We start from the raw sequence: 20,881 nt of genomic DNA on the forward strand, positions 1-20,881 counted from the left end.
TTGGCACCATGTCACGTCCTGGAGCTAATAAAAAACGGATTTAAGGCTGGGTTGTAGCTCAGTTGGTAGAGCGTTTGCCTTGCACGTGTGAGGCACTGGGTTCGATTCTCAGCACCACATAAAAACAAACAAATAAAATAAAGGTACTGTGTCTGTTAACAACTTAAAAAAAAAAAAAAAAAGGAGAGAGGCTTAGTTTTCCCTTGCACTGTCATGGCCTTCCCCAGGCCCTCCCGTCACGGTCGGTTCCCTCTCGGCCTGCCCTGATGCGCGAGATGCGGGCAGGTGCGGATAACCCTTCTTACTTGAAGGCACGCGGCGGGATGAAATAACTTTTTTTTTTAACCCCAACATACCCTCCCCTAAGACTGAAGCAACGCAAATTCCCACTCAACCTAGCAGGCCATTTCTGACCAACAGCGCTCCAAACCCCTGGGGCCTGGCCGGCCTGGCCCGCAGCTGCGGGCGAGGACCGGCGGCCGCAGGCTGGAGTGGGGGCGACGGGGCCGGCCCGGAGCCCGGCTCGAAGCCCCGCTCGCTCTCACTGGGCCTGCGGCTTCACGCTCGGTCTCGCTGGTCCCTTACAGGGGTCGGATCAGCAGCTGGTCGCTCTCTTCCGCGGGAATTGCAGACATCCTTGAAGTCTGAGGAGGAGCGCGGGTGAGGGACTCGCCGCCGGAGTCTGTCTGAATTACAAGCACAGCCACAGCAACTACACAAGAAAAACCCCATCCACCCAGAGGCAGCTTCCGCCACTCTGGCGCCCGTGGCACCAGGCCCCTCCCCTCGACTTCCGGCCGGAGAGCCGGGGGGGGGGGGGGCGGCGCCTCCGGGTTCCGCGCCGCGCGGAGCCCAGGAACCTCGGGCGGGAAGTCCGCGCCTGCGCACCGCCACGGGGGCGGGGCCTGGCAGAGGAGGGCAGGAGGGCTGGAAAAGGGGGCGCTGGAATTAGAACTGGAGTACCCGCGTGGGTGCTGTCGGCTGGGCGCTCCAACTCCAGCTCCCTGTGAGGCGCAGGCGGCCCGGGGTTGGGCCCACGGCCGCGAGGTGAGAACCCCAGGGTTCAGGGCCGGGCTCTCGGGCGGTGGCGGGAACGCGGCGCGAGGGCGGCGCCGGCTGTCGGGACGGATGGGTGGGGCCCTGGGGAGTCCGTGGTGTCGTGGGGACCCGTCCTTCCTCGGAGGTCCTAGATGCGGGCACCTGGGCGGGGGAGCGGCTGGGCGAGGGAGGATGCCAGAGGTCGGTTCTGTTGTGCTGAGCGGCCGAGGGCGCTGGGGCCGGAGCGCCGAGCTGTGGGCCGTTCCTGGGCCAGGTCCGCGGTGCCCGGGGCAGAGCGAGGCGAGAAGCGCACTGCCTTCTCGCCCGTGCCCTTCTCCCGTTGGCATCGCTGCAGTCGGGCAAGGGTTCTGTCGTTTACTGTTGCATCCTTTGCACCGGTGACATGTACGACGCAGGTGGGTGTCTAGAAAGCTTTGAAGCTGGCTCTGTCTAGGTCCCAAACTTGGCCTGTCAGCTCTTAGCCTGGTGACCTTGGGCACGTCACTGGCTCTCTTGGCGCCTTGGCGACCTCTTGTGAACACGTTGTCCTACTGTAACAGTGGTGGTCAGGTGAAGGGGTTAGCGGTTCCTGTAGCACTAACCAGTTCTTGGCTTCATGAACTGGTCCACTGTTGTTCGGTGGGTGTACAGAGCAAGTCCACTGTTGCTCGGTGGGTGTACAGAGCAAGTCCACTGTTGCTCGGTGGGTGTACAGAGAGTAACAGCCCTGTCTTTGGCTACTTTGGAGATAGAATTATAAGTGGTACCAGTTCGGAATGCTATGATTAGGTGTATGTTCATGCTCTGAGTCCCTTAACTCAACCTGGAGAGCTGAGGTTTTTTAGAAAAGAAGCAGCCTGAAATGAGCTGTGAAAAATAATAGCCAGTAACTAAAATGTGAGGAGCATTCCAAGTGAGAAAATGTGGGAGCAAAGCATGGGAACATGGAGCACAGTGCTATGGAGAATCAAGGCAGCTTTGTATGGCTGAGAGATGCACTACAGGTGCAGTGGAAAATGCAGGGAGAAATGGGTCATGGAGGTCCATGCACGTCCTGAGGAAGAACTGTGACTTTAGTCTCTAACTGTAGACCAGTGAAAACATTTCAAGCATGCTAGTGGTCTCAGATTTGTGTTTGAAAGAAATTATTTTAATCCTTTTGGCTGAAGTGTCTTGGTAGATTTAGAGTGGCAAGGAATCCCATAGGACAAGTCCACTTATCCATGAAATATCCTCAGTAGGTTTGTGGATTCTTTAAATTATATTCCACAGCCTGTATACTTGCACATTTTGTAGGTTGAGGATCTACCACTTCCATTGGATGTTGAAAAGTTAGCTGTGGAGTTATCTAGTGATGATGTGGAGCCTGTTCTAGAGCTGGATTAGAGAACTCTGCAGGTGTAAACAAGGATCTTGATGCCTGATTAGATGTGGGAACTGAAGGACAGTGAGTGATGGATTTCCTGGTTGCTACCAGCAATAATATAATTTCCTAAGAGGGAGAAGTGAGGGAGGAGCAGATCTGGAGGGGAAGATGATGTGACATTTCAGCTTTAGACATTTTTGCGTTTAATGAGCCTGTCGAACATCCAAGTGACAATCAGTATCTTTGGCCTTATTTTTATGCAAGAGTAATTTAAAGGCAAGAATGTTTTTCTTAAGAACATGCATCAAAATGGCAGTAGATATCAAAGTGCTTCCCTCCCCCCAGGGTCCTGGATCAAAGTTGAAAAGCAAGTCTTATGGAGTTGCAAAGGCATTATAGGAGTGCCTTTATACAAATATGTGTATATATGTGTAGTCAGCTCTCCATGTCCATGAGTTCCACATTTTTGGATTCAGCCAACCCCAGATTGAAAACATTTGCAAAATGTTGCATATTACTGATCATGTAGAGACTTTCTTGACATTTTTCCCTAAATAATATGGTGTAACCACTACTTCCCTAGCATTTACACCAAATATTAGGCATGCTGAGTAATTTAGAGATGATTTAACATGTACAGGGAGGGGAGACACACATAGGTAATGTGTAGGTACTATGTTGCTTTGCATCAGGGGCTTGGGCATTGGGGGATTTTGGTGTCCACAGGGCTCCTGTGTTTAAATGTTACATACCAACATTTTAACCTGCTAAAGACCACTTACATGTACTTTATGCTGCTTCATTAACCCGGTTTTGTGTGGATCTGGGAATAAGGCTCTCCTGCCATCTCTCCCTTACTGAAAAGCTGTCCTCTGAAGCTTCCTGCAATAGCCATCTAACCTCTCTGTTTTGCTTTTATCCCATGCAGTTATTTTTCCACCTGTGGCCAGAGTAATTTTTAAAACCAGAAATCTAATCGTGCCCCCGACTGCCTTTTAAAAGCCTCTAGTTTTCCTATTAAAGTCAAGTCAAACCACATTGTTCACGTGACCTGCCAGGCCTTCTGTCATGTTTTCTGTTTCTCCTGCCCTAGCTGCGTTGGCCTCATACTGTGCTCATACCAGCACACTTCCTGGGGCTCCTTATGCTCACCTGTATACCTGGAGCATTTCCTCCACCAATCAGCCTGCCCTTCTTCATTCAGGCTTCAGCTGAGGGGAGGGTCGAAAGTTCCAGGTCAATCTGGTCAACTTGTTGAGACCCTATCTCAAAATAGAAATTTAAAAAGCCAGTGTGTGGGAGGGGGGAGGCTGGGGTTGTGACTCAGCAGTAGAGCATTCACCTAGCGCATCTGAGGCCCTGGGTTTGATCCTCAGCACCAAATAAAAATAAATAAATAAAACCAAGGTATTGTGTCCAACTACACCTAATAAATAAATAAATATTTAAAAAAAAGAGCCAGTGTTGGGGATGTAGATGTAGCTCAGTGGTGGGATACCCTTGGCCCTGAGTTCAATTCCCAGTACTCCAAAACAGCCCCCTCTCGTCTCTGATCACATCCCCTCCTCATTACCCTGCTTCAGCTTTCCTCATAGGAACTATTGTTCTCTAATAATACATTTTATGTTTGTTTTTCTTGTTGGTCTATCTGCTCCCTTTAAAAATATACCCCTTGAGGTCAGAGGCTTGACTTTTGTCTCTGATATTCCTCCAGCACCTACTAGTTGCTCACTAATCACTCAGGAATGAGTGACTGAATCAAATCTTTTCCATAAATATAGCAAAGTATAGAAAGAAAGTGGATGACAAGGCTGACTATACAAAGCTTGGGCTCAGTGGTCAGGCATGGCCAGGGGCCTACTGAGTGGACTGAGAGTGGGGTCTCCAAATACAAAGAAACCTGTGCAAGACCAGGGGCTTTTGATGTCCTCACTCTCGTTCCTTCACGGGGGGCACTGCTCCTCTGAAAGGCTTGACCGGCAGAATGGAAGGAAGCTGTGGTGCAGACTGCCCTCTGTGGAGCCTTTGAAGACAATAAAGTCCTGTTCAATTCCACAGTAAGCACATTTCCTGTTCTTTCTGTAGAGATAGATTTTTGGTTAAAATAAGTTAGGCTGTCTTATTCATAAATTCTCTTGAAAGTTGGGTCACAGTTCCCGTATCCATAAAATACAGATTATGTCCTCCCTTCCTGGAGCATGAGGCAGTCTGTGGCATGTTCCTGGCCTTTAGGAACATCTGTGGAGCAGGTGAACGTGCCACAGGTTGCTGAGGTCCCAGGAGACAGTGTGGTGGAGTTCTGTGACCTGCAACATCCTGCAGCTTAAAATTCCAAAGGGAATGTTGCTGCCAGGACAAGGGAAGATACCACTAACGTCTGAAAGGTAGTATAAAAAAAAAAATAGGGGCTGGGGATGTGGCTCAAGCGGTAGCGCGCTCGCCTGGCATGCGTGCGGCCCGGGTTCGATCCTCAGCACCACATACCAACAAAGATGTGTCCGCCGAGAACTAAAAAATAAATATTAAAAATTCTCTCTCTCTCACTCTCTCTCCTCTCTCACTCTCTCTTTAAAAAAAAAAAATAGACGTGTGGGGAAGGAAAGATCCACGTAGCAAGACTCTGAGTCACTTAAAGTCATCTCCTTGCCTGGCCTTACTGGAGTAGGGAGTTGGGGGGAACGTTTTCATGTCAGTGTTTACTTAAAGATTTTCCAGGTCTGGGGCTGTGGCTCAGCAGTAGAGCACTTGCCTAGCACATGGGAGGTCCTGGGTTCAATCCTCAGCACCACATAAAAATAAATGAATAAAATAAAGGTATCTATGTACAACTAAAAAATATATATGTAAAAAAATGATTTTCCAGACTTCAAGAAAAATGCTCATTTCTGAGAGGTGTGTGCCTTGTTTTAGTCTCACCAAGTACAGGATGTGAACCTGGAGCAGGAACTGAATCCCAGCACCTGGGTGGTGAGCAGTTCAGCACGTGTTGTGCCCGTCATGAATCAGCCAGAGTGAGGACTGAACTTGAACAGCCAAGGACGCGATCTTACCTGTGTTTCCTCACTTCTCTGTAGGACAGCGTTTCTGCCTCTCTATTTATCGTGTTAGATGTGTATAATTTTTTTTAACATGGTGCTGGGGTTTGAACCTGGGGCCTCACGTACGCTAGGCAAGTCCTCTACCACGTAGCTACATCCCAGCACAGCTTTTTGCAATTTAATAGGAAAAGAATGAACAGGAAGAGTATCCAGGGGAGAATATTTCCATTTTAAGTAAAAGAGTGCATTCTGAGAGTTGGAGGAATTGGTTTTTACTCCTGCAGTGCCTAGAATGATCTGATGTTGCTTTCCTTGACGTGGCTGTTGCTAACATTGTTCTTCTAGGGCTCTTCTCTGGATCACGTGCTATGGTGAAAAAATGTTTCGGAAAGGCAAAAAGCGACACAGTAGTAGCAGTTCCCAAAGTAGTGAAATCAGTACCAAGAGCAAGGTAGGGGACCTGGCCTGGAGCTGCGTCCTTAGCAGGGAGAAGTGAATTCTTGCAGCTGGAGCTGCACAGAAGGCATAAACTTTTCAGGCCTCCCACAGCCTTCCAACTGCATGAATCTTTATGTCCATTTTAAGTTTTTGGTTTAATTGTTTTTTGGTTTAATTTATTATGATTTGGTAGATTTTTCTGAAATTCTTAAATCCATTACTCTAGATGGGACACAACTAGGAATGGTCTCATTGAAACTAACACTAATTTAATTTTTTTTTTAAAATAATGGAAATTGCAGATATGAGGGGTATCATCTCTCGGATTTTAGAATTTGTTGTGGATATGACAATATTTACATAGCAGTGAGATTGGTTAATAACTGTATACAAGACTTTTTAAAAGTAGCTTGAAGGCGTCATAGGTTTAATTTATGCAAAACAAACCTTTTGAATGAAAGTTTTCCCAGGTCTTATTTCTTATACACATCTGTGAAATGAAGCACACTGGTGAGAAACTACTGTGTAAAGGATTTTTAAACTTTGACCTAAGGGTTTGTTGGTCAGTAAACCCTGGTGGTTAAGGCCTGGCCTGCTGGTGAGCCTGGGACTGCTGCGGGCAGACCCTATTGTGGACACCACATTAGAAATGACTCAAGACCTGAGGGCTTTACTAGATGTGACTTGGGGTCAGTCACTTACCTCTGGCCTCTTTCCTCTTTTGTTAAACCTCACTCCCTGCCTAGCTTTCTGGACAGGGTTAATTTCGGGTTCTGTGGAAATAATAGGAAAGCAGGGTGCAGATCTTCATGGAGGACGTAAATGTCAGGCATCTTGGAAAGGAGGTGGAGGGAAGGGCTTAGGCTTAGACCAAGATGACAATGCCACATGTGTCTCGTGCTGTGTGATAGGATGAGCAGTTGCACTGACGTGGTTTTTAATGTTTGCTGGAGAGTACGTCTTCAGGAAAATCTGTTCCAGTGTGTCTGCCTGGATAATTGCCTGATTTTATATGTATTGGCTCAACAGCATAATTTGAATATGTTTAGTAGTGGACTTCAGAGAGTTCAGGGCTTCTCACTGTGTGTGCTTCTTCTTGACTTGCTCTCCACTCCTCAGTCTGTAGATTCCAGCCTTGGGGGCCTGTCCCGATCCAGCACTGTGGCCAGCCTCGATACAGACTCCACCAAAAGCTCAGGTGCGTAAGAGCAATGATCCCGCACGTCGATGGCTCTGCTTGGATATTTTGCCAGATGGCAGTTCTTGCGCATTTCCAGTTTTCTTCCTTCTGCCTTTTTTTTGGCCCTGGGTATTGAACCCAGGGTGATTTACCACTGAGCTACATGCCAGTCCTTTTTATTTTTTGAGATAGGGTCTCACTAAGTTGCCTAGGGCCTTCTAATTTGCTAAGGCTGTCTTCCAACTAGCTATCCTCCCATTTCGGCCTCCGGAGTCCCTGGGATTACAGGCGAAAACCACCACATGTGCATCCTCTGCCACTTTTGACTAGAGTTTAGAAATGGACCAAAATTTGCTGGGATGCAGTTTGAGGGTGTGGTGTGGTTGGTGAAAATGCAGGCCCTCGAGCTAGGCTCAGGCACATGTGCAAAGTGTTCTTTGTGGAACTTAGAGCAAAAATGTTAGAAAACATCATGTGGCAATAATTTAGAATTTCAAAATAGCATTTTAAGGACTAGAGTGGCAGAGAGTGGATTATACTGGACTTAGGTTGTTTATGAGAACAAGACAAATATACTGGTGATAAATGTTACAGAGCCATTTACCTTGAGGGCTACCTGGAGATATACTAGCTCATGACCAGCAGGAATACAGGTAATTATCACAGATCCTCACAGACTGTTTGCAGGTACCTGATAGTAGCTCCTTAGAAATCAAAATGTGATTCCTATCCAAGCTCTATAAATAAAGAGCTGGTAACTAATTGGAAATACTTATATTAATTTTCTTTTCTAAAATAGAATCATAGTCATAGACTAATTGATCTAAAAAAGAGAATGTTGTAACATAAAGTCCATTATCTTTACTTCTAGACACTTTTAAGTTTTTAAAAATCTTGTAATCTTTTTATTACACAACACAATCTAAAAGTAATCAGATAATGTTTTCTTAGCAGGGTATCATATGTCACTTGTAATAAGTTGTATTGGCTAGATTTTACAGCGCACACTAGTTGTTGTAATGAGGGACTTTCTTGTCTGGCATTATTCCATCTACTTTAAGAAAAAAAAAAAAAAACAACTTGGTCTTCTCTGACTGAATGGTAGAGAAAGAGCAGATATCCTGAATCAGTATAGTGAAGAGAGGTAGAAACCAAAAATAAGCATCATTATGCATTATAAAAATACTCAATCAGCTGGGCATGGTGGTGCATGCCTCTAATCCCAGTGGCTTGGGAGGCTGAAGCAGGAGGATCACAAGTTCAAAGCCAGCCTCAGAAATTTAGCAAGGCCCCAAGCAACTTAATGAGACCCTGTCTCAAAATAAAATAAATTAAAAAAAGGGCTGAGGATGTAGCCCAGTGGTTTAGCTCCCCTGGGTTCAATCTCAAGTACCAAAAAGTACTCAATCATTGAATCATTGTCTAGTTGACCTTTCTTTCTCCCATTCATTGCTTTGAAATGAAGGTTATCAATATTACTTTATTCCTAGTATTGAGGTCTTTATACATTTAGTACACTGTGAGTTGCTAAGGAAAAAAAAAATAAATGAAATTTTAGGTTTTTCCCTATTACATCAAGAAATTTTGCATCTTAAAATTTTATAATTAAAGATCATATTCTAATGAAAGTCTATTTTTGATTTGGGCAGGGACTGAGGAAATCCTGGAAAGCAAGTATTTCTTTTGAAGTCTCATCATCACAACTTTTTTTTTTCACCTTTAGGACAAAGCAACAATAACTTAGATACTTGTGCAGAATTTCGAGTAAAGTATGTTGGTGCCATTGAGAAGCTGAAACTCTCTGAGGGAAAAGGCCTGGAAGGACCACTAGACCTGATAAATTATATAGATGTTGCCCAGGTAAAAAGAAAAAAGATTGTTTTTTTCAGCTTAAAGCCTGTGGTTATGAGACCAAACTGGTGACATGGCCTTGGATGATACATTTGCTCTTGGTCACTGGATGGCGCTCTTCTGTCTTTTGATGAAGTAAGCTGTCATCCTGGGGCAGAGCTTGGTGGCCCTGGTTTATACAAGATGCCCTGGAGATCAAGTTTCACAGAAAGGGTTTCTCACTTCACACAGAGAGCTTTTCACTTTCCTGGTGCAGACCGACATCCTTATTTAGGAACAGACTTTGTGACTGCTTCCACCCTAGAGGTTTTTCTTTGAAACAACCTGACAGATGTTTGCCCCACAACTAGTTTCATCTCTTTGGAAACTTACTCATAGCACTGTTGACCTAACATGTCTACTTATTTCACACCCTATTTCCTCAACAAGAATTGAGGTGAAGTGGGTTTCAAAAATATATCCAAGAAGATAAAAAATAATCATCATGCAGGAAAATTAAGAATGCAATTGAAGATAAATCAAAGCTATAAAGTCAATGCATAAAATATCATAAGATCTGTATACTCCTGAGGTGGAAGTGGATAAAACAAGGCTTATATAGTTAGTTAATCTTAAGTATGCACAATCTTTTTAATCATGGGGATATTAAATGTAATGACTCATATCTTCATGAAAGTAAAGGAAGTTATTTCTGTCTAGAAGGAAATAAGTGAATCTAATTTGCCATTTAACAGAAAATTCTTGGTAGCCTGGACTAATTCAATTAGTTATCCCTGCATTTAGCTTGGAATTTAAAGTCATTCCGGCCAGGCACAGTGGCACATGCTTGTAATCCTAGTGGCTCAGGATGCTCAGGCAGGATTGTGAATTCAAGGCCAGCCTCAGCAAGTAAGTGAGGCCCTAAGCAACTCAATGTGACCCTGTTTCTAAATAAAATATATAAAAAAGAGCTAGGGATGTGGCTCAGTGGTTAAGCACTTCTGGAATCAATCTCTGGTACCAAAAAAATAAATAGAAGTTAAAGTCATGCCAACCAAGCATAAGCAACTAGTAATCCCAGTAAAGTATCATGTGGAAAGATTGCTGATGTTTCTCCTCAGAAGTATAATGGAGTGATTTTCATTTCTATGAGGATTGCTACATTTCTCATAAAGCCATAGAATTTACATATATATAATAATAATTTACATATATATATATATATTTAGTTGTAGGTGGACACAATAGTCTTTATTTTATTTTTATGTGTTGCTGAGGATCAAACCCAGTGCCTCACACGCGCCAGGAGAGCATTCTACCACTCAGCCCCAGCCCCAGCCCTGAGTCATAGAATTTTTGCTTGTTAAAATGCCATTATTAACAATAGCATTACTATTATCCAGTGTTTTTAAAACTCACTGTGAAATATGAATATTCAATATAACGTCATAGTGGCCCAACAGTTAAGGTGTTTGGATAGTTATTGACTATGATTCAGGGTTCTGCAAAAACATTTACAGTACAGAACATCTGCTGACTGCCAATATTTAGTGAAGACAAATTAGGCATATAAAACCAGGTAATCTGCTGTTTCACTTATTTCTGAACAGCTCAAAATGCTGATGAACGTGTTTATGTTCATTGACAGCCTCTCCTGTAGCCCCAGGTGTGGGAGAGCCTGGCATCTTGCCCTCTAGGTAGGACAGAAAATGATGAGAAGGATGGTTTCTGTGGCCTCTCTTTCCCATCAGTCCACGTCCTGGCACTGGTGTAAACTTTTAAGTATTTTAAAATCTAAATCAAGACCTTCATTTTCTTACGTAAGCATTTTAAGCTCATCAGCCTCAGTGAAATATCTCAGTTTGGAATTAGGGTTCACACCAAGACAAAGGAGTAGAACAGTGTGTGGGAAGTAGACTGAGCTCAATTTGTGGACTATGAAAGTTCAAAGATGGGGAGATTTTTCTTCTGCCTTTTTGGGGAGAAGTTGTCTACTGTGTACCCCACATTCGCTAAAGGGCTTGCGGTTGTGACAACCAGATACTAAGTGACTCAAAAGACTTAAGACTATAACATAATTTTAATGTATATCATGTATTTTATTTCTACTTTAAAGCAAGATGGAAAGTTGCCTTTTGTTCCTCTGGAGGAAGAATTTATTATGGGAGTTTCCAAGTATGGGATAAAAGTATCAACGTCAGATCAGTATGTAAGTATATCATTTATTAAGGAAAACTTTTTTAGCAAATAGGGAATCCAGGCCTTTCAGTTAGGTCTCCTGTGTGCACAGTGGCTGGCAGCTGTTCTTAAATGGGACCATTTCTTAGGGTGAGCAGGGACTTCCTTTGTAAATTGTGTACACGCAGCACCCCAACCCCAGGTACCAATAAAAATAAATAAAAGTTAAAGTCATGCCAACAAAGCATAAGCAACTAGTAATCTCAGTAAAGTATCATGTGGAAAGATTGCTGATGTTTCCCCTCAGAAGTATAATAGAGTGATTTTTACTCTATTATAAAAGTGAGACTTTTTAAACTGAGGATCCTATGTCAGTCAAGAGCAGCTGGCTAGGAAGCTGGACAGAGATGAGACTGGACCTGGGTTTGAGTTGGGAAGGTGTGGTCCTGAAGCACACTGCCTCCTAACTGGCCACACCACCATGTCCTGGGGGGTGAGAAGCCACACAGCTGCTTTCTGTCAGATCCAAGGATGTGCTGCTGAGCCTCCCATGTCCACCTGTGAGAATGTCATTAGAACTGAGATACTGAAAACAGCCAGGACCTCTCTGACGGCCTGATCTCTGCAGGACGTGTTACACAGGCATGCTCTGTATTTAATCATCCGGATGGTGTGTTATGATGACGGCCTCGGGGCAGGAAAAAGCTTACTGGCTCTTAAGACCACAGATGCCAGTAATGAAGAATACAGCCTGTGGGTCTATCAGTGCCACAGCCTGGTAAGACTTTTGAGTTACTGTGGTTGGTCCCTTATTCCCCGGTGCCCAAACTGAGACTATGTGTACTGCTTGTTCAAGGACTGGGGAAACGCTCTCCATTGTGTACTTAATACCTGGCCTCAGAATGAGTGCATGCACCCAGGAGCTTAGGGCAGCCAGGTAGGTGGCCAGGCATTCGGCAGGCTGCCAGCTTATTTCTGGCAGGTCCAGGAGTCACCTGTGCCTGTACCTAACATTCTCAGTAAACATTAAGTGGGTGAGGAAGAGTGTGCCCTCTGTCACCAAGGCTCCCTCCATTCCTGTGTGTGGTCCTCACCCTGCTCTCAGGCGCAGTGCTGTTTATTGTCTGCACTGCTCCTAGGAAGGGGGCCCATGTGGCGGGGAGCTCCAGGCACGGGCACATGTTGAGGTGTAGGGTTGGAAGAGAAACCTGTTTAAAGGGCCAGGTGAGGCCCCTGCTGGTCAGGCCAGGTTTAGGAAGAGACGCGTGCGCTCCACTCTTACCACACCTTCTCGTGCAACACAGGAACAAGCACAGGCAATCTGCAAAGTTTTGTCCACTGCGTTTGATGCCGTGTTAACCTCTGAGAAATCCTGAACTCTGCACTCAGGCGAAGGAAGCCAACCTCACCCGAGAGTCCAGCTGTTTTCTCAATCATCTGCTTTCAATCTGCAATGCTGAACTATTACAGAAAGATGAGGTGATGCCCTGCTCCAATTTTCTGAAGAAAGTGCAATGTCTACACTATTGACCATTTGTTTTTGTATTAAAATATGTCTAATTAAACAGTGAGTTGACTCTCAATGAACTACCTACTTTCTGGGAGTAAAAGAACCCCATCCAGTCATTTGAAAATGCAAATCAGCTTGACATTGAAGTGTCATGTAAGTTCCCTCTGAATAACATGGAGGATCTGCCTGAGGAAGACTGAGGAACCCCACCCCATGTGGCTTCCCAGTGACATGGTATCACTGGTTTGGAGGGAGAGGCAGGCAGAGCTCATGCTGGCTTGGAACAGTGGCACTGTCAACTTAAGACATGAAGTAAATTTTCAGGAGTGTGTTGGCAAGATTATATGTGTTTATCTCAGAGTTAAGAGCACTTTAAAAGATTACTACTCATGCTAAACGTATATGTTTAAAGGATCTCATGAGTAGTGCACTAGTATACTTATTTGTTTTTAAAAAAGGACTGAATATTTAACACTTTAAAGATTAAAAATAAGACCACATCCATTTAAAAGTACTTTATTTTTTTTTCCAGTCAAATGACTAGTTAACAAGAAGAGTAAACTTGAATTGAACATGCTCTAAATGTACATCACTGCATTAAGGACAATGAAAATAAGAATCAGTTTAGGTTATACAATATATACAGTTGCGCTGCAACTAGACCAAAGTAATCAAGTTAATGAATTGAGTATCATACATCTCAAAATAGCATTCTAGGCTGCGTGTCCATATCCGCCCTTAACAGGTCCCACAGGAACGACTAATCTGTGCACCTGTTTCTGAGTCGCCATCCCTAGAAATCAGACCTGGTGGAAAAGTGGCATGCCAAATGCCAGAATCCTGCAGCTGAAGTTTATGAAACGTAAACTTTAAATAGATATCTACAGTGTTTTCCTTTCTCAGTTTTTTTTCTTTTTTTTTTTTTTTGAATTTGCAAAGCAAATAACTAGGAAAGGATACTAGTAGGGAAATTAATAGAATTTCTCCTCTGGCAAAAGTACTATTAATTACTGCACAATAGCACCACCAAATTGTAGACTGGAAAAATATTTCCTAGGAATTCATGTATCAGGGAACCTGGTGTTTGGTTTGGGTCTGGAGTTCAAATGTTCCTGTGAGTCAACTTGATTGCTAAGCAGGCACCAGGTCGTCAGAGGCTGACGATAAGGTACAGATGCGGGAGGTTGTTCCCCAGTTAGGAGATGTGCGCTGTGCAAAATACATTTGTTCACTCTTAAATCTATGAGAAGTTGGTCAAGTGAAGGGTTCAAACAACAGAAATTAACAAGTAGTGAAAATAGATGTAGTGCTTAAAAAAAAAAAAAGGGCTTACAGATAGAACACGTTTTTACCGGAATGTTGAAAGGCAAAAAGCAATTGCTATACAACAACATACAACATTCCAGTTTGTTGTGTCTTCCTTGATCATAGCAAACAAAACAACGCCCAGGGGGAAAAAAAAAGAAAGGAGACTCCACATGTAAGAGTCTTGTATAAAGACAAGCTGCTTCAATCAAATGTACCATCATAACAAATGCAACAAGAGCACTTTTGCCTTGCTTTCCAAGCCTATAAATTTATTCCTTTACTTTTGTTCCAAGTCCAAGTGGGCATCACATGCCTATTTATTCTGAAAGAGTGCCAAAATTTCCAATAATCCTACTATGAATCTTATGCTCATGATTACTAGAGGTATGACAGTCAAGTTCATTAAACTAATGAGTTTTGATTCTACCGCGTACAACCTAATTCCCACCCCTTCCCCAAGTAGTGTACGTTCAGGAGTGACATGATGGCCTTAGATAGTAGAACTGGGATGTGTGGGAGAACTGTATTACCTGGGACCTACAGATTTCTGATATGCTCTGAGTACAAACAAAGGGACAGGTTAAATTTCAAGACTTACAGTGTAGCTACCATTCCTGTTGGCATATTATATAAATACAAGACACTAAGCTGAGTGAATGTCCTCGCAAGCTAGGAAGGGAAGGCAGTGACTACAGGAAACAGCAGGGAACATGGTTCTGTTCCAGGGTCTGAGCCACAGTATTCTACTTGTGTACATTTGCTTTCTTGAATGAAAGGGGAAGTTGAAGAAGGCAAACTCCAAAACACCTACAGCATAGAAGCTAGTTTAAAGAACTGTTTTGCAATCCATCATCCTTAGTTTTTAACCAATTTCAGGAAATGCAGTTTATATAACCTCCTGGAATGGCATGAACTTCTATGACCGTTTGCTGTAATAACCCATCAGTAGTTCTGCTAAGTTTGATTGTTCACAACAAGTCATAAACACATGCAGAAGCTGTGACGGGTGCAACCTCACAGGTTAGGGCTAGAAAGTACAAGGCTAATGTGTAAATTTCCAAGTTGCTTTAAATGGACATTGGTTTCAAAAGAATAAGTGTCTTTAAAGGTGAACTGATGGCATTTTATGGAGAGTCCAGGACTTTTGAAGCAGCAGTTTACTGGCTTCCTAAAATAATAACCATGCTACTGGTCACAACTCCAGAATTGGGCCAAGGAAAGCAGGAATAATTTTCAATATTCCTCATTGACCATCTTGAAATTTAGCAGTAGATGCATCCTACAGATGCAGGATCTCAGTTATGTAGTTAAAATAACTTCAGTTCACCTTTTATGAAATTCAGTTTTTCCTAATAAAAGTATAGCAATGTTTCATGAAAACTACAAATTATAAAAACAATTCACTTAATATACATAAAATTGCCTTTGAGTTCTTAAAACTTAACAGTGAGAGAAAATGAGCTACCATGAAAACGGGTTTTCTGGCAAGAATTTTGGTACCAGTAATGAAACAAGAACATAACTATTAAGGAAAGGCTTTTGTTCAGTAGCAATTCAGTCAGCAATAAAGTGCACAAATGATACAGGGAATGCTCCTTTGCGACTGGGATCTCCATCGATGTGGCCAATCTGAAATGAATAAAAATTTTGATTGTTACAAAAACTTCAAATTTAGAAGCTTTGGAGAGCATTAAAGCACTGGAAAAGGAGGCCTGGGAAGAGGAGACCTATGTTCAGAATGATTTCTGCTGCCAAAGACTGACTGGGTAGAACAGCTGTGTTAACGTATTCTTTCCTTCTTGCTACCCATCATGTTTGCAATAGAGTGTGGCTCCCACACTCAAGGACCTCACATGACCCTGAGATGTGTGGGTAATCCTGGGGGCATGCGGGGTGCTGGCTGGTCACCACTCCCCACTTACCTTATTTTTAGTGCATGAAAAAACTGTCAGAAGTTTGTCTCGACCTTTCTTTCTTTTCTTTCTTTCTTTCTTTTTTTTTTTTTTTTTTGTGGGGTGCTAAGGATTGAACCAGGGCCCTGCACATGCTAAAGTGCCCTACCACTGAGCCACTCCCCAGTTCTGAAATTGTCAGAAGTCTGTTGGCTGCAAAGTCATAGGATGTGGACAAGGTGTTCATTTAAATCTCACCATGCATTTGTGGAAAGCTTCAAGAAAAACCCATTTATTTTTTACTCTGGGTAGATTATATAAATTAGACCCAAGTATGATTTCAACAATGTAAATTACATAGGCAAATAAAAGCCTAGAAGAAAATTGTCAAAATATAAATGGTGGTGGGACTGGGGTTGTGGCTCAGTGGTAGAGTACTTGCCACGCATACGTGAGACACTGGATTCGATCCTCAGCACCAATCAATCAATCAATAAATAGTGTCCATCTACAATTAAAAAAAAAAAAAAAATATATATATATATATATATATATATATGTATGTATATATATGGTGGGTTTTTTTTAGGAAGACAGGCTGGTTATGGGCAACATTTTCTTTCTTCATTATATCTTTCTGTTCTCCAAGGTTTTGGAGACAACAGGCATTTTCTGTACGGCTAAGCCTGTTGCCTGGCTGGAGTCCCATCCATATGGTGGGCTGTTGGCAGGGATGGGACCAGACCAGACCTGTTTCCTTCTGCCCACTGGCTCCTTACCCAGCCCAGCCACATGCCTGGAGTGCAGCAGAACCAAGAGCTACGGCTCCTGCTGCTGCCTGTGCTGAGCAAAGAAGACAGAAGAAGCCCTTGACCCACAAGCACTTTTCACCTCTCAGAGGCCCAAGGCCCCAGAAAGATGGGTGGACACAGCCAATGGCACTGCTACAAGGCCGAGAGACCAAAGGCCCTGGAGGCAGAGAACTCAGGGTGGAAGAGGGCGGGAGCTCTGCTGGGGACGGCAACTAGGGGCAGTGTCAAGACTCCTTGCATTTGACAAAGTAAAGCAACTTCGCTGAATCCTGTCCATGGCATCAGCTGAGCTGTCTGGTCTCTGAGCCCAGGCTACAGAGCCATGCCTACGTAACCACCAGGGGGCAGAGGCCACCTGGCGCTTTATGCATGTACTTCCTTCCAGTTATGGAATCCACCACCTCAGCTGAGGACTCCTGCCTCTCTAGGGGGTCATCATGTCATTCTGCCACAGGGCTGTGGGCAACTCCCTTTCACAGAGGTGTCAGCCAGGTGTAGAGACCTAAGCACCTTGCCCAGGCCCCAGTCCATCAATGGCAGAGTCTGATTTTCTAGGACCCCTGGGGGAGGACCTGTGCCCACCCTCCTCCTGCACCAGGAGGCCTCAGGACCAGCCCAGCCCTAGGGGCTCTGCCCTTGAGGCCACCTTCCACTGGAGGTCCCTATACTGCTCTGGCCATGGGGATCATTAACTTGCAAAGTCGAGGTTTCCAAGTACAGGGGTCTCGTTTCAGGTCCTCAGGGTACTCTGGCAACTGCAGCCTGAGTGCCCTGCCCACCTAAACAAGACAGGAGTCCGCCAGGATAAATGAGGCTCCTCAGAAGTAGCTGTCCACACAGAGTGACACCTGAGGGTGCTGGCACCAGGGCACGATGCTCAGCTGAGCACCTCACTGTGAGCAGGCCTCTCAGGCTCCCAGGCCCTGCCAGGCCCACCCCGACTCACCCACCACTCCTGGTCCTCCTCCCCGTCCACCACAATCACATCTCCCTCAGAGAAGGTCAGCTCGTCCGGGTTGTCAGCCACACAGTTGTACAGCGCTTTGACCCGCTTGGGCTTCGACTTGGTCTGTGTGAGGAGAGGGACAAAGTTAGTGTGGCCAAAGTCTAAGCTCTTGGGCAGAGAACAGGGTGCCTGCCTCCTTCTGGTCTCTGGGGTCCTCTCCCCAGGCCTGGGAAACCTACAGGGGCCAACAGGGGCTCTTCTCTCTCAGGGCAGCTCAGGTGCCAGGGAGAGAAAAGTGTGAGACCCCAGCAGAGTGGGGAACGAAGCAGCCAGGGTTTGGGGTGGAGCTGTGGCCGAAGGGCCAAGTCTGCCAGGCGCCCAGGTCATGAACCACCGCCAGAAAGAAGCCCCTAGTCCCCCCACCTCGGCCCCAGGGGAGGTGAAACCCAGCCAGAGCAGGGCAGGAGGGCAGGCACATCCACTTACCGCCTGTGACTTCCTGGGCATGGGCGCAGGGGGCTGCAGGGCCACAGCATTAGACAGAGAACCATGAGCTTCTATTCCACAAAGATCCACTGCTTTAGGGCCAAAATGAAGCAACCTTACAAGATGCCCCATCAATCGCAACCACAAGATGTAAACAATGACTCTAAGCCACAGTCTCAGGTCTGAAAGCAGATTTCCTCCCAGTTGAGGGAAAAGCTGAAGAACCTCCCGCCTTTATGGTGCTGGATGTGGGAACCCAAATGGGGTCCCAGGAAAGAGGAGCGGGGTGCAGGCCTCTGCAGCAGGAGGCCCAGGCCCAGGAGGATGGGATGGCCATAGGTGGGGGACAGCAGGGCCCTGCCCAGGGTTGACCATCTGCTTGGAAATACATACCCCACGGGCCAAGCAGAAAGAAACCCAGCCCCCAATTTAATAATTACCAGGTCCTCTGGGCTGGCCTTTGTTAATCAGTGGGGTCGGTTTGTCAGCCCTACAAAGAAGGAGAAAAGCAGACTTACTCACAGATACCTGAGGTTATCTGCCCAGCCTCATTCCCTTCATAAGGACACACCTGTGTTTAAGCTGAACACCTGAGCTGACTTCACTGTCAATCATTCAATTATTATTATTATTTTGTAAAACAAAAAGCCTAGGGAAAGTGCCAGACCCAAGGTTCCTCATCCCCAAACCAGGGCTCTTCCAAAGCACCTCTGTCCATGCAGGCCTGGGGCTAGAAGCTGGGTACCAGCCATTGGTGCAGCCCTTCCCTGCTTAGGCCTTGTCTCTCCATGTGAGAGGAGGAGCCAGATCTCAATCTCAGGCCCAGGACCTGTCAAGCACCTCAGTCAGTGTCGTCACACCCCCTGCTCCACAGTTCTGCCCACGTGGCTGACCACAGCTCAGGCCCTTGGTGAGCTCGGGGTCCAGCTCACCCAGAGCTGTGAAGTCAAAACACAAATTGGGGCATGGCAGATGGGGTCATCCGCACAGACCTGCCACTGGCAGACCTGGGTAAATGGGTTGCTGAGAACTGGCATTTCCATCTGTAGGTGTGACACCAGATGTCAGTCCTCAAAACAAGGACAGGAGGCAAAGGTCTGTGATGGGCTAAAAGAAGAGGCCTCGTTTCAGCAGCAGGGGTCTCAGTGGACCTAGGGTGGAGCCACACACGGGAGGTGGGCGGGAGGGGCTGGAGCAGCAGGAGAGGCTGGGAGAAGCCAGAGGCTGCGTTCTCTCCCCCACACGCTCATTTCCGTCAGAGGCTTCCTCTGCTGCCCAGAATGTACCCACCAAGAGCAGTGGAGTCTGCGTCTCAGAATGCACGTGGAGGAAATGCAACACTGGTTTTGTTACTACTTTCAAAGAAGCAAAGGGCCCACCCACCTGACAGCCTCATCACTTATCTGCACCGGCTCCCCCTCGCCAGCAGCCACTCAGCTACACAGGCTCATGGGAGTGTGTGTGGGGAGAGCAGATATTTTCTTTAAAGGATCAGACAGGGGGCTGGGATTGTAGCTCAGTGGTAGAGCGTGCGCCTTGCACATGTGAGGTACTGGGTTCGATCCTCAGCACCCATAAAAATTGTGTATTGTGTCCATCTATAACTAAAAAAATTTAAAAAAGGATCAGACAGTAAAATTTTTAGTCTTTGTGGATCATGAAGTCTCAACTATTTGACTATCATTGAAATCCTGATTTTCAAATAATCGGTGGGGTGGGGGTGCTTCTTTTAAAAGAGGACACACGTGCATCACTTTGACAGCAGAGCTCCACTGGCAGCAACGGGACCTCGTGCACTGGAACCTGTCTTGGACCCTCTGACTGCACCTGCTCTATCTGCCCTGCAACGTCCCTTCCAACCACGTTAAAACCAGGAAGACCAGGCTACAGAGGACACCCATCCCGCAACCTCTAGCTGGGACTCTGCAGGAGACAGGAGAGCAGCTGGAAAGAACCACGAGTCGTCACCCGACAGAAGACACTGTCCTCGGTACTCCCTGGTGAGTGCTGGCAGCTAACTGTTCCTTGTCTGGAACTTTAAGACATGATTTGAGCTCTTAAAAGCTGAGCAGCTTGGAGACAGCAGACCAGAGGCCATCACAAGGAAGGAGAAAGGAAGTGACACTGGAACTAGGAGCACAGCCAGTGGCCATTTGGTTAAGGCAAAACATAAACAAACAAAAAATCCCCAAAGCACAGGAAGGCAGGGATATGTACATTATATTTTAGAAAGGTGACCTGCACTTTAAAAGTTCTGAAAGTGGATTTAAAACAGCAGCCTAGGGCTGGGGTTGTGGCTCAGTGGTAGAGCACTTGCCTAGCACGTGTGAGGCCCTGGGTTTGATCCTCAGCACCACATAAAAATAAATAAAATAAAGGTATTCTGTCCAACTGCAACTAAAAAATAAATATTAAAAAAATAGCAACCTGGAGTTGTAGATCATTGATAGAGTGCAGGCTCTGGGTTCCATTCCCAGCACCATCCCACCATCACCCACTGCAATACGTCTATTTCCTCCCAAGGAAATAGACTGAAAACAAAAATTCAAACCAAAAGAACAAAGAGCTGAAGGAGGAACACAATTTTGGAAGCTGGAACTGGCAGGGTGAATGTAACCACAGCTGGTGTGAGGAAAGGCCGGGAGCGCACCCACGTGTCCTGTGGGCCCAGTGAGGCCCAGGACCTCAGGAAGGGGAGACAGAGAGGCAATAACAGAAGGATGTGCCAGACTCCCTTGGAGGAGGCTCTGAATCCTGGACTCACACCCCACCCCAAAGAGCGCCCCCCCACTCCACCTACAGGAGAAGCTGCTTCTGCAGAGGGCAAAGCAGAGGCCCTGGACAGGACACTAAGTGCAA

At 45.6% G+C, this 20,881-nt stretch overlaps 3 protein-coding genes across 10 annotated transcripts in view; 1 reads left to right on the plus strand and 2 right to left on the minus strand.

Moving 5' to 3' along the window:
• The window catches only part of CPSF3 (cleavage and polyadenylation specific factor 3), a 36,836-nt gene extending 36,041 nt beyond the window's left edge, over nt 1-795 (minus strand). The window contains exon 1 of one of the 3 annotated variants that reach the window (XM_081264248.1): nt 586-795. In XM_081264248.1, the coding sequence (XP_081120374.1) occupies nt 586-635 (50 nt within the window). In that variant the 5' untranslated portion in view covers nt 636-795. The remainder of the gene's footprint in view (nt 1-585) is intronic. The other 2 variants (XM_081264244.1, XM_081264247.1) reach the window with 2 other exon arrangements.
• A 111-nt stretch (nt 796-906) lies between these two features.
• Nucleotides 907-14,045, plus strand: ITGB1BP1 (integrin subunit beta 1 binding protein 1). 5 transcript variants are annotated; one of them, XM_081264250.1, is made up of 8 exons: nt 907-1,047; nt 4,375-4,461; nt 5,788-5,893; nt 7,000-7,078; nt 8,784-8,920; nt 11,007-11,099; nt 11,697-11,846; nt 12,373-14,045. In XM_081264250.1, exons 3-8 carry the CDS (start codon nt 5,822-5,824, stop codon nt 12,442-12,444), a joined length of 603 nt encoding a protein of 200 aa, XP_081120376.1. In that variant the 5' UTR covers nt 907-1,047; nt 4,375-4,461; nt 5,788-5,821; the 3' UTR covers nt 12,445-14,045. The 5 variants fall into 5 exon arrangements, with proteins under 5 accessions (XP_081120376.1, XP_081120378.1, XP_081120375.1 ...); XM_081264251.1 differs by lacking the exon at nt 907-1,047 and adding an exon at nt 1,315-1,454; XM_081264252.1 differs by lacking the exon at nt 4,375-4,461 and having other exon boundaries at nt 911-1,047.
• Nucleotides 13,079-20,881, minus strand: part of ASAP2 (ArfGAP with SH3 domain, ankyrin repeat and PH domain 2) — a 157,319-nt gene continuing 149,516 nt past the window's right edge. For both annotated transcript variants that reach the window (XM_081264242.1, XM_081264243.1), the window contains 4 exons: nt 18,463-18,512; nt 18,023-18,114; nt 17,537-17,659; nt 13,079-15,515 (listed from right to left, as the gene is read on the minus strand). In XM_081264242.1, coding sequence (XP_081120368.1) covers nt 15,441-15,515; nt 17,537-17,659; nt 18,023-18,114; nt 18,463-18,512 — 340 coding nt within the window. In that variant the 3' untranslated portion in view covers nt 13,079-15,440. The remainder of the gene's footprint in view (nt 15,516-17,536; nt 17,660-18,022; nt 18,115-18,462; nt 18,513-20,881) is intronic.

This window comes from Spermophilus citellus, assembly GCF_964194105.1.
Source record: "Spermophilus citellus genome assembly, chromosome: 13".
In the NCBI taxonomy this organism is placed as follows: Eukaryota; Metazoa; Chordata; class Mammalia; order Rodentia; family Sciuridae; genus Spermophilus; species Spermophilus citellus.

What these genes read in the sequence shown, in the direction of transcription:
- ITGB1BP1 (XM_081264249.1), top strand. Translation starts at nt 1,191, where the DNA reads ATGCGGGCACCTGGGCGGGGGAGCGGCTGGGCGAGGGAGGATGCCAGA. An exon ending in CGGTGACATGTACGACGCAG is followed by an intron (nt 1,455 to 6,999) that starts GTGGGTGTCTAG and finishes TCCACTCCTCAG; the next exon opens with TCTGTAGATTCCAGCCTTGG. An exon ending in AGACTCCACCAAAAGCTCAG is followed by an intron (nt 7,079 to 8,783) that starts GTGCGTAAGAGC and finishes TTTCACCTTTAG; the next exon opens with GACAAAGCAACAATAACTTA.